General features: G+C 41.3%; 1 protein-coding gene across 1 annotated transcript in view; it reads right to left on the bottom strand.

The window, feature by feature from the left end:
- Window positions 1–15,007, bottom strand: part of pclob (piccolo presynaptic cytomatrix protein b) — a 108,558-nt gene that overhangs the window by 66,953 nt on the left and 26,598 nt on the right. Inside the window, exons 5-18 of the mRNA XM_079619989.1 lie at window positions 14,163–14,927; window positions 13,158–14,063; window positions 12,087–12,977; window positions 11,219–11,686; window positions 10,232–10,678; window positions 9,015–9,842; window positions 8,122–8,910; window positions 7,190–7,930; window positions 6,255–7,001; window positions 5,300–6,121; window positions 4,370–5,209; window positions 3,069–4,118; window positions 885–1,985; window positions 759–788 (exon numbers count right to left, since the gene is read on the bottom strand). Coding sequence (XP_079476115.1) covers window positions 759–788; window positions 885–1,985; window positions 3,069–4,118; window positions 4,370–5,209; window positions 5,300–6,121; window positions 6,255–7,001; window positions 7,190–7,930; window positions 8,122–8,910; window positions 9,015–9,842; window positions 10,232–10,678; window positions 11,219–11,686; window positions 12,087–12,977; window positions 13,158–14,063; window positions 14,163–14,927 — 10,425 coding nt within the window. The remainder of the gene's footprint in view (window positions 1–758; window positions 789–884; window positions 1,986–3,068; window positions 4,119–4,369; window positions 5,210–5,299; window positions 6,122–6,254; window positions 7,002–7,189; window positions 7,931–8,121; window positions 8,911–9,014; window positions 9,843–10,231; window positions 10,679–11,218; window positions 11,687–12,086; window positions 12,978–13,157; window positions 14,064–14,162; window positions 14,928–15,007) is intronic.

Genomic DNA, 15,007 nt, shown 5'->3' with positions numbered 1-15,007 from the left:
CAAGCTTAGGCCTGGGCAACTCGCCAAATAAAAGTTTGTCCAAATTTGCAATGCAGAGCGAATGCATAATTTTAAAACTTATTTGAAATTGACTTGTTTTGCACACAAACAGCAGTATTAAATCATCACAGACTACTGCCCACTCCCATTTTACAAGCTTTTAATTCTTAAATCGTTTAATTTATTATGAGTTCTAAATCACCAAGGGACAATAGTGCCCACTTTCATTTCCCAGGCTTTGGATTCACAAGTCACATAATTTCTTAGCAAGGTTTTGTTGACTCAATCTACACTGGCCGTTATTGGCTGAACCTGAAAGAATGCCAATCAGTCATTGGTCCCTGCAGAGCGCTAATGCATTTATTGGCTCTTCTGCTGCATCCTCAGCCCTTGTAGAGTTTTAGTAAAATTACAATAATTTGGAAAGAGCCATCTGGAGCATGAGTGGGCATAACAGAGGTTATGAACTGCACATTGGAGAACCCACCAGCACAGATTTTCTGTCTGTCAGACTCATGCACCCAAGCATATCGGCTGATTAGTCATCAATACATAAGAGCTAAAACACATGAAAGACATCGAAAGAGCTTATTCTCTAGACACCTTCAAATAGGCTGCATTTGGGGAGGGAGGGAGGGGGGACGTTAGAGGGAGATTCCCAAAGAGAGTCTGAAGTATTTCAGTGAGGCAATCAAATTAAATTAGCAATCATATCAAACTAAAATGCTAGCCATGACCCCATCCATCAAATTTCTGACCTTGTCACTCTTATTGGGCTTATCCATCCACTAAAGACACATATTAAAAATAATGATGAAATGGACACTAATTGACACGATTCCTGCAAAAAAGACTTAAAAATAGGTAAATAGTAAATTACTCACCTCCGCAAGGTGAGGCATGGGGTTAAATCCACAGAGATGGCATACCACACTTTTACATTCAGTGCATGTGTTGTAATTAGGAGGGTCCGTTGAGCCCATGTTAAGATCCACTTTACAGAGTGGGCAGGTGGATGGGTTAGGTACACTTTCAGGATGTTTTACTAATTTATCCTGTATAGTTGCAGGTTTATCCTTTTCTGAAGTAGATATCCCAGACACTTTGTCTTCATTGAGCTGCTCTGGTTTCTTTTCAACAGGTGGCTTGGTCTGTTTTGCAGGAGGTATCTTGTTGGGTTCTGTTGCAACAGATCCTTTGCGAGGTGTCGGCGGTGTAATCTTGGCAGAAGCCACTGAGCCTTTACGGGAAGCTGGTGCTGTGGTAGCTTTACCAGACTCAGTGGAAACCGTGGAGCCTTTCCGTGAAGTTGGTGGCGTTGTTGACGGCTCATCTTGAACAGCTGAAGAGATCAGATTAGATGCTGAGCTAAAAAATGAGGATCCAAAGCCCATAACTTTTCCAGAGACAGCGGAAACTGACTGTGGTGAGGGTGACCGAGATCTAGCTGTTTCTGTCAGACCACCAAAGCCACCGAAGAACTTCCCTGTGGTTGACTCAGATGATTTAGAAGCAGACTGTGTTTTAGGACCACCTAATCCAAAACCAAAGAAATTTGATTCCTGTTTTGAGGGTTTGACCTCGGTGGGTGGAGCAGATTTTACAGGAGTGGTTATATCTTTGAGTGGCTGTTGTTCTGTTTTCACAGGCTCTGGTTGATTATTATTTTGCTGTTGAGGTTCTTTTCTAGGGATGATTTTATAAGTTGTCTCGGCATCAGTGCCTGTCTTTTGTTGAGGGCCTGGAATTGAGATCTCTTTCTTTATTTCCTGAGCAGGAGCTGCTTTATTTTCAGCTGCGGCTGTGGTGGGCTTCTCATCAGATTTGGACTCAACTGGTGCTGTAGCTACCTTGTCAACTATGGAAGGAGTTTGGTTGTCCATCACTAAGGGAACTTGCTGAGGTATCACTATGGGACTTTCAGATGTATTTATTCCTGCCTGTGCCCGTTGTACCTGGCAACTTAGGCAGAGCCATTCCTCCACCTGCAATAATTATAGGACAGTCAATGGCAATAAGTCATACATCCTCTACTCTAGGTGTTAGGTTTCTATCTAGAAAACCTAATAACTAGTAAAAACAGCTGCTTCATACATTTATACAATAAAATAAATGACCACTTAAATTCATGTCATTAAGGGTGCTTTCACACTGGCAGTTTAGTTCGGAACGGGGCATGGTTCGCATGAAAAATCGCTAATGTGAATGCTGTCATGCAGACCTGGGTGCGCACTGGGGTACCGAACACGAGACTACCTGGAGGAGGTGGTCTGAGTTCGGATGCACTTGAACCGTGCTGCGTGTAAAGCAACACGGACTCGGGTGCACGCTTTTTCAGGAAGTAAAGTAACCTATGCGCATGCGTTTTAGCTGATTATGGTGTATTTAGTTAAATAAAACATGTAAGGGATGATAGGGTTGGTGATTTAACTTGGGTTGGATAGAATCAATTGAGTGTGAAACCAGACCAACGCTGCAGGGGGCGCCGGGAACAATCGCGATCGTGCTCGCACCGCAGCAAATGAAAAAAAATTCATTTGTACAGTTAAGACTGTTATTTTACTTTTGAGTATTCAATTTCTGTACCTGAATAGTATACTGTTAGATTTACCTGAAAAAAACATAAAGCATTGTTTATTTCAAATATATCTGTCTTCTATTGTATTTATTTATGCTTGCAATTTGATTTTATTATTTTCTACGCAGATTCAATCCCCTACAAAACCACCTCAATTATTCTAGAATGAGTAATTATTTTCAAATAGAGCAATTCAAATCATCTGGTGAAATTGTTTTTATATCGCAATACTGTATATATCGCAGAAAAACTAAATATCGCAATGTACATTTTTTCCTAATTTGGTACTTCTAATAAAATGCAATAAGTAGTTATATTTTATATTTAATTTTTGTTTTTTGATTTTTCAGTTAAAATTCCAGTTTTCAGTAAGACAGTTTTTTTGTAATATGATGACAATGCTCACTGTAAATATTTACTGATTGTTGGAGCAAATAACAACAAGAATGGAACATGGATCATGTTAAAAATTAGATGTCAAATGTCTTACCTCTGTTTGATTAGGCAGTGGATTAAATCCACATTGGCTGCATACTGTTGTCTTGCATTCAGTGCATGTGTTAAAATTCTTGGCATCCTTAGAACCAATGTTGAGTTCCACTTTACATAATGGGCAATTGGTCTTGACTTCTTTATGATCAGGTTTTTGGGGTGGTTTGGGTGCTGTGACTTGCTTAGTTTCTGGTTTATTCTCCACTGTTTTTACTGCATCTTGTGCTGCATGTGGTTTAGTGTCTCCAACAGCTGTAATTTTACTAGAGTCTGGTGCGACTGCAGATCCTTTGCGAGATGAGGGTGGAGTACTCCTAGCAGACATCTGGGAAGCTATGGATCCTTTTCGAGAAGTTGGTGGTGTTGTGGAAGGCTCATCCTGAACAGCTGAGCTAATCAAATTAGAAGCTGAGCTGAAAATAGAGGATCCAAAGCCCAGAACTCTCCCAGACACAGCAGAAACAGACTGTGGAGAGGGTGAGCGAGATCTAGCTGTTTCTGTCAGACCACCAAAGCCAAAGAGTTTCCCACTGGTTGACTCAGATGGCTTATTGGAAGCAGGTTGTACCTTAGGAGCACCGAATCCAAAACCAAAGAAACTCTGTTCCTGTTTTGGTGGCTCTGCCTGCGGAGGTGGAGCAGATTTTTCTGGAGACTTGTCAGACTCTTTTAAGAGTGCGTCAGTCTCTTTATCTTTCTTTGGATCTGATGTTTCTTTCTTCTGAGAGGATGCAGGTTGTGCCTTTATGTTACTCTCTGGTAGTTTTGGTGATTCTTTCTTTTGAACATCCACTGAAACAGAGCTCTTGGTTTTGTCAGGGATGGCCGCAGCTTGAATCTCTTTCTTTTGGGTTTCAGCAACATCAGAAACCATGTTGGTTGAGACTAATGATGGTGGCCCTGGTGTTGTACTTTCTGGTCTTGGATGCAGTGCTGTGGTATAGACATTGTCAAGTTGTTCATGGGTCTTTATTTTAGAAGGTCCTTGTGGTTCCATTCCTTTTAATGCTCGCTGTGTCTGGCAGTTCAGACACAGCCATTCATTCGCCTGTAATTAGAGATTAAAAATTATTTCTTTAATTATTTATTCCATGACATGGATGGAACATTTACATGATATTGATTTTTCCTGGAAACCACTAAAAAAAACCGGCACTGTATTATAGGTAAGTAAACACATTTGCTGCATTAAAATAGTGTTATCAACAGTTAGTTTAATTGCTTCTATTGCTCTCCTCATTTGTAAGTCGCTTTAGATAAAATTCTGCTGAATTATTAAATGTAGTAGTATTCTCTTACCTCTGTTTGATGGGGAGTTGGGTTGAATCCACAAAGGTTACAAACAATGTTCTTACACTCAGTGCAGGCATTGTAGTTAGGAGTGTCCTGTGAACCAACATTAAGATCCACTTTACAAAGAGGACATGTTTTTGTCTCTGCTTTAGGAGCTACAGCTGCTACTACCAAAGCTTCAGGTTCTGCTGTAGCCTGTTGCACCTGCTTCTCATCTGTTTTTTCATCTTTTGGTTTTTCTGTCATAGGTGCTTTTGTGTCAACAGTAGGTGGAACTTTTTGAGAAGTTATAGATCCTTTCAAAGAAGTGGGTGGTATTGGTGCAGTCTTTGCAGATGTTTCAGATGTTAAAGCCTTTTGAGTAGTTGGTGGCTGTTTTGAGGACTCATCTTGAACAGCTGAGGAGATTAGATTAGATGCAGAGTTCAAAAAGGAGGATCCAAAGCCCAGAACCTTCCCAGGGACAACAGTACCAGAAGGCTGAGGGGATCCAGATCTAGCACCACCAAAACCAAAGCTAAATAAACCTGTTTCCTCTTTAGAAGGTTCTGGTTTCTGTAGTACAGCAGATTTTGTAGGAGAAGGATCAAGTTTTGTCATTTCAGTTGGTTGTGTTGCAGATTGTGTGGGCTTTTTCTCTTGATTCTCTGTAGTCATTGATGTCATTTTCGTCTCAATGACATCTGGCTTATTTTGTGGAGAAACTGAAATTGGAGTGGGTATGATAGCCTCCTTTTTTTCCAGCATTGTTGGTTGAGATGCTTTGCTAACCTGGGCCTGTGGATGGGTAGAGGGAAATCCTTGTGCTTTCTTCTCCTGGCAGTTCAAACACAGCCATTCCTTAACCTGTTGGATTTATAATTGGAAGAAATTAAGGAGAATGTTATGCAATAACTGATGCATGTGCAACTCACACAGAAAAAAAAGTACTCTTACCTCATTTTGATGTGGCATGGGATTAAATCCACAAAGATTGCACACCGTGTTCTTGCATTCAGTGCAGGTGTTGTAATTCGGAGAATCCCTCTTGAAATCCACTTTACAGAGTGGACAGGCTTTTGGAAGCTCTAGGGCTGGTTTGTTAACTTTCACATTAGTGACTGGTTCTTTGGACATTTTATCTTGTGGTTTATTCTCCACTGTCTTCTTTTTTTCATCCTGTTTCTGTACAGCAGTAATTTCGGCCTCTTCTGCCAGTTTAACTTTTTGTGGGGCTTGTGAAGCTTCTGAACCTTTTCGAGAAATTGGTGGTGTTGGTGTTGTCTTAATAGAACTTTGGGACACAGTGGATCCCTTACGAGAACTTGGCGGAGTTTTGGTGGATGACTCATCCTGAACGGCTGAGGATATCAGATTAGATGCTGAACTGAAGAAGGAGGATCCAAATCCCTGAACTTTCTCAGAGACAGCAGACTGAGGAGAAGGTGACCGAGATTGAGCACTTCCAAAGCCAAAGAAACCAGACTCTTCCTTCTTCTGTTCAACTTTATATGACAGAGCAGGTTTGGAATGAGATGCATCGCCTTTAGACTTTTGAGCATTTGGCTCAGGAGTACTTGTAGTTGTTTTAGTTTCTGCTGTAGGTTTCTTATCCTGCTCGGCAGGAACACTCTGCTTCTTTTCTGGAGAAGGTTGATCTTGGGTTGCTTTCTTTTGTGGAGATGCTGGTTGTATTTTGTTATATTGTGATTGTGGCTGAGAAGGGGGAGGTCCTGAAGTTCTGTTTACCTGGCAGGTCAAGCATAGCCACTCCTTCACCTGTTGATTATTTTAAAATTTGAATTAAACCATTAAACATAATTTAAGTCAAAATCTATACAAATTAATTCCTAGTTGCATTTTTAAAAGAGCCTTTAAACATATAATTGTAAAATACATTGACATATGGTACCTCGGTTTGATGTGGATTGGGATTGAATCCACAAAGATTACAAAAAAATTTCTTGCAAGAACTACAGGAGTTATAGTTCTGTGGGTCCTTCCTAAGGGTTTCTTTGCAAAGTGGACAGTTTTCTGAAAACTCCTCTGGAGCATGTGGAGGTTTGGCCAGTTGAGGATCTGGGGTTTTCTCTACTGGCTTATGTTCTTGCATTGACATAGCAGCTGGCTTTGATTCTTTTTCAGGTAGTTTTTGTTTAGCATCCTGAGGAGCGACTGATCCCTTCCGAGAAGTGGGTGGTGTTGGTGTAGTCTTATTTGAAGTCTGGGAAATTGTAGATCCCTTGCGAGATGTTGGTGGAGTTTTGGAGGAGGGCTCATCCTGACCAGCTGAAGAGATCAGGTTAGATGCTGAGCTGAGGAAGGAGGATCCAAAACCAAAAACCTTATCAGAGACAGCAGTTTGAGGAGAGGGAGACCGGGAACGAGCACCGCCGAAACCAAAGCCTAAGAAACTTGACTCTTCTTTAATCTTTTCATCTTTAGGTGGTAAAGCAGACTTGGAAGGAGAAGTATCAAACTCTCTCTTGCCTGCCTCAGCTATAACACTTGACTTCTTCTCTGGAGAAGGTGAGACTGAAGTTTCTTCTTTTTGTGGAGATGCTTGTGGAAGTATTTTGTTAGATTGTGGTTGTGGCTGACCAGGGGGGGGTCCTGCAGATCTCTGCATCTGGCAGGTCAAACACAGCCACTCTTCTACCTGTAGATCATAAGAAATATTACACTCAAAAAGAGTCACATATACTGTTTTGGTCCACCTTTGATCTAACAAAATTTTAACCATATGTTTACCCTTATCTCTGTCGTTTAAATTACGAAATATATACACAATATTTTTTTTGTCCAAAACGAGAGCATTTACATGTAATAACTATAAAACAGACTTACTTCAGTTCGATGTGGATTAGGATTGAATCCACAAAGATTGCAAACAATGTTCTTGCAAGAAGTGCAAGAGCTATAGTTCTGTGGGTCTTTCTTGAGGGTCTCTTTGCAGAGTGGGCAGGTTTTTGGAGGCTCATCTTTTACTTGAGCTTGTAGAGGTTTGGATGGTTGAGTATCTGGTGGCTTTTCCTGCTCTTTGCTTGGTGTAGAGGTTGGCTTTGATTCCACTGCAGGTGGATTTAGTTTAGTGTTCTGGGGAGCTACTGATCCTTTTCGAGAAGTGGGGGGTGTTGGTGTGGTCTTGTGTGAAGTCTGGGAAATTGTAGATCCCTTGCGAGATGTTGGTGGAGTTTTGGAGGATGATTCATCCTGACCAGCCGAAGAGATCAGGTTAGATGCTGAGCTGAGGAAAGAGGATCCAAAACCAAAAACCTTATCAGAGACAGCAGTTTGAGGAGAGGGAGACCGGGAACGAGCACCGCCGAAACCAAAGCCTAAGAAACTTGACTCTTCTTTGATCTGTTCATCTTTAGGTGGTAAAGCAGAATTGGAAGATGTATCAAACGCTTTCTTGCCTGCCTCTGCTATAACACTTGACTTCTTCTCTGGAGAATGTGAGAGTGAAGTTTCTTCTTTTTGTGGAGATGCTTGTGGAAGCATTTTGTTAGATTGTGGTTGTGGCTGACCAGGGGGAGGTCCTGCAGTTCTCTGCATCTGGCAGGTCAAACACAGCCACTCTTCTACCTGTAGATCATAAGAAAGATTGCACTCAAAAATAGTCACATATGTATTGTTTTGGTCCACCTTTGATCTAACAAAATTTTAACCATATGTTTACCCTTATCTCTGTCGGTTAAATTACAAAATATGTACACAATATTTTTTTTTGTCCAAAACGAGAGCCTTCACATGTAATAATTATAAAACAGACTTACTTCAGTTCGATGTGGATTAGGATTGAATCCACAAAGATTGCAAACAATGTTCTTGCAAGAAGTGCAAGACCTATAGTTCTGTGGGTCTTTCTTGAGGGTCTCTTTGCAGAGTGGGCAGGTTTTTGGAGGCTCCTCTTTTACTTGAGCTTGTAGAGGTTTGGATGGTTGAGCATCTGGTGGCTTTTCCTGTTCTTTGTTTGGTGTAGAGGTTGGCTTTGATTCAACTGGATTTAGTTTAGTGCTCTGGGGAGCTGCTGATCCTTTTCGAGAAGTGGGGGGTGTTGGTGTGGTCTTGTGTGAAGTCTGGGAAACTGTAGACCCTTTGCGAGATGTTGGTGGAGTTTTAGAAGGTTCATCCTGGACAGCTGAGGAGATCAGATTGGATGCTGAGCTAAGGAATGATGAGCCGAAGCCTAGAACTTTCCCAGAGACAGCAGACACAGTGGGCTGAGGAGATGGTGACCTTGAATGAGAACCACCAAAACCAAAGCTGAAGAAATCGGAATCCTGTTTAGGAGGTTCAGATTTAGATGGTTGATCAGATTTGGCAGGTAAGACCTCACTTTTCTGCATTTGAGTTTCTGATGTAGGTTGTTTTGAATCTGCCAGATTCTTTTTGTCTTGTTTCCCAGAAGCATTAAGTTTCTGATCATCTGCTACAACACCCGGAATGCCTTGTTTTTGTGGTGATGCAGTTGGAAGCAATTTAGTAGTCTGTGGTCCAGGTTGCACAACTGAACGTTCGAGAGTTCTCTGCATCTGGCAGTTCAAACACAACCACTCCGTCACCTGTAGGGTGATGATAAAAGGTAACCATATGATATTGTGAAAAATAAAGACCACTACATACTACATACATACATACAAATCTGTAAAGTTAACTTTTTTCTCACCTCGGTTTGGTGTGGCATTGGGTTGAATCCACAGAGATTACACACAGTGTTCTTGCAATTAGTACAAGTGCTGTAACTTGGTGGATTCTTTATTATTTCTGTCTTACAAAGTGGACAAGTTTTTGGAGGCTCTGATTTGTCGTCATTCTTTTTTATTACAGCTTTTTCCTGAACTTTTGTCATTTTCTCTTCTGGTTTCTGGTCTTTCTGCTTCTCTTCAACGGATGTAACTACATGTTTAGGTGACAAATCAGCTGATCCTTTCTGAGAAGTAGCTGGTGTTAATGTAGTCTTCACAGGAGTTTGAGAAGCTGCTGAAACCCCCTGTGTTGCAAAAGGTGTTGTGGAGGATTCATCTTGTACAGCAGTGGAAATAAGATTAGAAGCTGAACTCAAGAGGGAAGAACCAAACCCAAAGACCTTTCCAGAAACACTAGGGGCAGCAGGTTGGGGAGATGGTGATCTAGAGCGTCCAAATCCAAAAAAGCCACTCTCTTCTTTTGCGGATGCAGTCTTTATCAGTGCAGTAGATTTTGTGAATACATTATCCTCCTTCTGTGCTGGCTGTACTGGGCATTTGATGTCCTGCTGCTGAGGTGGCTTCTGTGTTGATGGAACTGAACTTTCCTTCGTAGACCCTGGTGTTGTACCTGCAGATAGATCAGTCTTTTCTTTTTCAGTGGCATCTGTGGAGTCATGAAGCAGCTTCTTCTGTGCAGGAGCAGGAGCTGGTGTAACTTTCTTTAGTGGTGATACCGGTGGAGGTACTTTGTGAGCCTCAGCTTGCGCTCTTTGCATCTGGCAGTTCAGACATAGCCACTCCTTTTTCTGAAACAACATTCCAATAATCAGTTTGAGATTGAGGAGGCTTAAGAATAAGCATCAGCATATTCACTAGCACTGTGGTCATTTTATCACAAAGAGAAGAACTCTAAACAAATATTTCAAAATTGTATCTAATAATTTACAAAACTATATAAAACAAATAAAGTAACAATACACATTTAACCACATTGATATGTATTGTAAATGAAATGTATATTAAGTTTTAGAAAACTTTAAAAAGTTTTGTGCTGTGACAAAAATATTTTTAATGTAATATGAGGTTATAAATGCTGGTGCCCATAATGTCAAATACCCAAATACTACTACAGTACTAATAAAATAATCATTCTAATAATGTGAATATGTTCTTCAATGTAAAAAAGGCTGCTTACCTCTGTCTCGTGGGGCATAGGGTTAAAGCCACATAGATAACACACAGTATTGTTGCACGCGGTACAGGTATCATAATTGGGAGGCTCCTTCTGCAAATCGACCGTACAGAGAGGACATGCTTTGGGAAGTGATTTAGTGGACTCTGCACTTGTTGTTTCAGGTACAGCTGTATCTTTTGTTACTGATACAGTTGTTGACTGTGCCAGACTGACCATAGATTTCTTATCTGTTTTCTGCTCTTCTATATTTTCAGGATGTACTTTTTTGTCATCTGAATGATGCATTCTAGGAGAGGCATCAGATACTTTTTGGGAAGTGGGAAGTTTGCTGGTCTTGAGAGATGTCAGAGAAACTTCAGAGCCCTTTTGTGAGGAAGGTGAAGTGGTGATCTTGTCTGAAGTCTGGGAAACAGATGAGCCTTTACGAGAAGTAGGTGGTGTTGTAGTCTTAGCAGATAGCTGGGAAGCTGTGGAACCTTTGCGAGAAGTGGGTGGTGTTGTTGAAGGCTCATCTAGAGCTGATGAGATCAGATTACTTGCTGAGCTAAAAAAGGAGGAACCAAATCCTAAGACCTTCCCAGAGACAGCAGATGCTGCAGGTGGAAGTAAAGGAGACTGAGATCTATCCCTAGACACTTCAGAGAACACAGGCACAGCTTCATCTTCCATCTTTCCTGGTTCTTGTTGCTGTGGTGTAGCTCCTTTATTGGTTTCCTCACCTTTCTCTGCAACCTTATTTTTTGTCCCATCTGTATTGTCAAGATTGTTTTTAGAGTTTACGGCAGCTTCAGACCCCTTTCGTGAGGTTGGAGGAGTCATTTTAAAAGATGTCTGCGAAACTGCAGAACCCTTGCGAGAGGAAGGTGGACTGGTATTAATTTTATTGGAGATTTGAGAAACTGCAGAACCTTTGCGAGAGGTTGGTGGTGTCTTATCAGAAATTTGAGAAGCTGTTGAAGCCTTGCGAGAACTAGACGGTGCTGTGAAGGATTCATCTTGAACAGCCGTCGAGATTAAATTAGATGCTGAGCTTAAGAAGGAGGAACCAAATCCTCGAACCTTCCCTGAGACAGCAGAGACAGCAGGCTGAGGAGAAGGGGATCGAGATCTAGCTCCACCAAAACCAAACCCAAAGAATCCAGATTTGTCTTGTTGCGGATCTATTTTTTGAGATTCTGAATTTGCAACTTCTGCAGTATGCTGTTGCTTTCTTTTTGTTTCTTGGCTGGGTTGTTCGGTTTCTTTTGAAGTTTGCGTATTGTCTTGTTTCCCTGCTAATTCTGGTTTCTTATCCTTTTGAACTGTTTCTGCTGGAGGATATGGCTTTTTCTGTGAAGCATCTGGAGTGGGAATATCCATTCTAACTGGTTCAAATTCCTTAGCATGTGACTGAAGCTGCACAGGAGGAGGTTCTGGTGCATCCCGCATTTGACACGCCAAACAAAGCCACATCACCTGTAGTTTGTAAAGCATAATGTATTAATAATTTTGCAACTTAAAATTACATTGTGTATATTAAGCAAGCTAAATAGCATCCCAGAGTTCAATGGACTAAACCACAATGCTTATAACTTGCAATGTTCCAAGGTAGCTCAAATTATTTAGAATAAAGAGATGAGCATTACAAGCTATTGTGTCAAATATGAAACTGCTGTATGCAAATGTTTTCCAATTTGTATTACAGTATGATGCCAATATTATAATGATAGAGATTTTAATTTAAGTCAGCATCAACTCAAAATTTACACTATTTATTATCTTAATGCATGTCAATGCACCTCTGTATTATGCTGAATTTAACAAACCAAAATATTGTTTTAAATACATTTTCAACACAACAGTAGTATTTACTCACCTCATTTTGATGGGGAATGGGGTTGAACCCACACAAGTTACATACAATATTTTTGCATTCAGTGCAGCTGTTGCATTGATCTTTCTTGAGCTCCACCTTGCAAAGTCGGCAGACCTTGGGAAGAGGCTTGGATAAATCCTTTGGTGTCTCTGATGTATCCTCTTTCACTTTATTTGATGACTCCTTAGCCTGTTGAAGTAATGCTGTCTGCTCCTCTTGTTTCTGTCCAATTGAATGTTTAGTGTCTTTACTACGTAGAGCTTTCGGAGAACCTTGCATGGTCTCAGAACCTTTTTGTAAGCTAGATGAGGTGCTGCTGTTGGACAATGACTGAGACATTGCAGAGCCTTTACGGGGGGAGGGGGGAGCTGTGGTTTCTGAAACTGATGAACCTTTGCGGGAGGTTGGTGGTGTTGTGGAAGGTTCATCTTGAACAGCTGATGATATCAGATTAGAGGCTGTGCTAAGGAAGGATGAACCAAAGCCTAAAACTTTCCCAGGCACAGCAGAAACAGCAGGCTGAGGTGAAGGAGACCTGGATCGGGCCCCACCAAAGCCAAAACCAAAAAATCCAGACTCCTCTTGATGAGGTTGAGCCTTTGGTGGTAGTTTGGTTTGTTTTTCTTGAGGCTTGTCCAATTTAATCTGCTGTGAGGTCTTAGGTTGATTCAGCTGTGTTGGTGAAACATCAGTGGGCTTCTTTCCCCCATCTACAGCTATTTTCTGACCAGTATTGGTGGCTTCCTCTGCGTTTTGTTTCTTCTGCATGGATTCTAGAACATCTTGCTGCTCCTTTGGCACTTGGACAACTTTCTTAGCTTGAGCTTGCTCTGCATTGGAAGGCATTGATGCCCGCTGCACTTGACAGGTCAAGCAAAGCCACTCTTTTGCCTGCCAACAAATGAGAGAGGTTGAGACACTCCAGACAACAAGGTTTCTCTAAAACAAATGTTAAGAAACACAGATTTGATGTACATAACAATATTGGTGAACTAGCTGTGGAATGATAATATTGTCAAAGGTATTTTCTATTAAAGATTAATACATTTTGCAAATTCTAGATAATCTTACCTCGGTTTGATGAGGCATAGGATTAAACCCACATAATGTGCATACAATGCTCTTGCATTCAGTGCAGGTGTTGAAATTAGGAGGATCTTTCTTGAGCTCCACTTTGCAAAGTGGGCATTCTTTAGGATGAGACTGAGAGGACTTATCAGCTTGTTGAGGCTTTGATGGAGGTGTAGATGGTGCTTTGAAAGGTTGAGGTTGCATGGACTTCTTGTCTTCCAGTTGCTTTTGAGAAAGAGGTTTACTTTCCCCAGCCTGCATTTTTGTTGAGGCCTGGGATGCTGTAGATTCCTTGTGAGATGTAGACGCTGTTTCAACAGCAGATGTGTTTTTGAGAGACGTCTGTGAAACTGATGAACCCTTACGAGAGACGGGTGGCGTCATCGACTTCACAGAGGTCTGGGAAATTGTTGAACCTTTACGAGGTGTTGGTGGTGTTGTGGAGGATTCATCCTGAACTACTGAAGATATAAGATTAGATGCTGAGCTGAGGAAGGAGGAACCAAAGCCTAGAACCTTCTCAGTGACAACAGGTTGAGGTGAAGGGGATCGAGATCGAGCACCACTAAAACCAAAGCCAAAGAACCCTGTATCTTCTTTAGAGGAATCTTTTTTTGTTGTAGTTTCGGATTTGGCTAAAGCAGTACCATCTTTTGGCTGTTGGGGTTTTAGAGTTTCTTTTTGTGCAGGTGTTTTTTCCTTTGGTGGATTTTGTGTTGTAGACGTAGAAGTGGGTTTTCCAAGTACTGTTTTTGACTTGTCCTCAGTTCTACTGTCTACTGGAGGAGGCTGATATGTACCTGTTTTGTCTTGATGCGAGTAAGTATTAGCCTGTAGCTGTGGATTTAGAGTTGAAGGTTCAGGTGTTCTCTTTATATGGCAACTCAAACAAAGCCATTCTTTCACCTGCATGGCCAAAATCACAACCACAAATCAACATTACTGTTCTTAAATAAAAATAAATATGACAAAGAGTAAAAGAGTAAAAGAAACATCTCATCTTACCTCATTTTGAAGAGGCATGGGGTTAAATCCACAACGGTTACACACAATGTTTTTGCAATCAGTGCAGGTGCTGAAGTTAGGAGGATCACTGGTAATACCTGCCTTGCAAAGTGGACAGATTTTGGGAAGAGACAGGGGAGTCTTTATAGACTCAGATATCTTTGTGTCTTGTTTTTGTGTGGTAGGTTCTTTTATGTCCCCTTTGTTTGTGGTCTGTGGAACAGCAGGGCTCTTTCGAGACGTGGGTGGTGTTGAGCTCTGGGAAACTGTTGAAGCTTTGCGGGAGGTTGGTGGTGTTGTAGATGTCTCGTCTTGCACAGCTGAAGATATTAAATTAGATGCTGAGCTGAGAAAGGAAGAGCCAAAGCCAAGAACCTTCCCAGAAACAGCAGACACTGCAGGCTGAGGAGATGGAGACCTTGACCTAACACCTCCAAAACCAAAAAATCCAGATTCTTCTTTTGCTGTTTTGGCAGGGACTTCAGATTTGGCTTTATTTTCTTGTTGTTGGGCTTTTTGGATTGGCAGAGTACCATTCGGAGCCTTGCTTTGTTGATCCTGTAATAATTTCTGAGCAGGATCAGTTTTCTTGTCAAACTTGTCCAATTCAGAAGCACCTTTCTTTTGGATTGAGGGTGAAGCCAGTGGTTGAGAAACAGTGTTTTTGTTGGGCTGTTCTGCGGTCTCCAACTTTGGAGGTCCTGATGGCTCCATTCCTTTGAGAGCTCTTTGTGTCTGACAATTTAGACAAAGCCACTCTTTCAACTGAATAAATAAGACAAATTGGTTAACTCATGTACACATGCATCATTCAAAAACTTTTCAAAAGTATTAAAAGCCAACAT

The sequence above is a fragment of the Phoxinus phoxinus genome (genome assembly GCF_949152265.1).
Source record: "Phoxinus phoxinus genome assembly, chromosome: 8".
Classification (NCBI taxonomy): domain Eukaryota; kingdom Metazoa; phylum Chordata; class Actinopteri; order Cypriniformes; family Leuciscidae; genus Phoxinus; species Phoxinus phoxinus.
The sequence above is the reverse complement of the archived record's forward strand: the minus strand, read 5'-3'. Positions and strand labels throughout refer to the sequence as shown.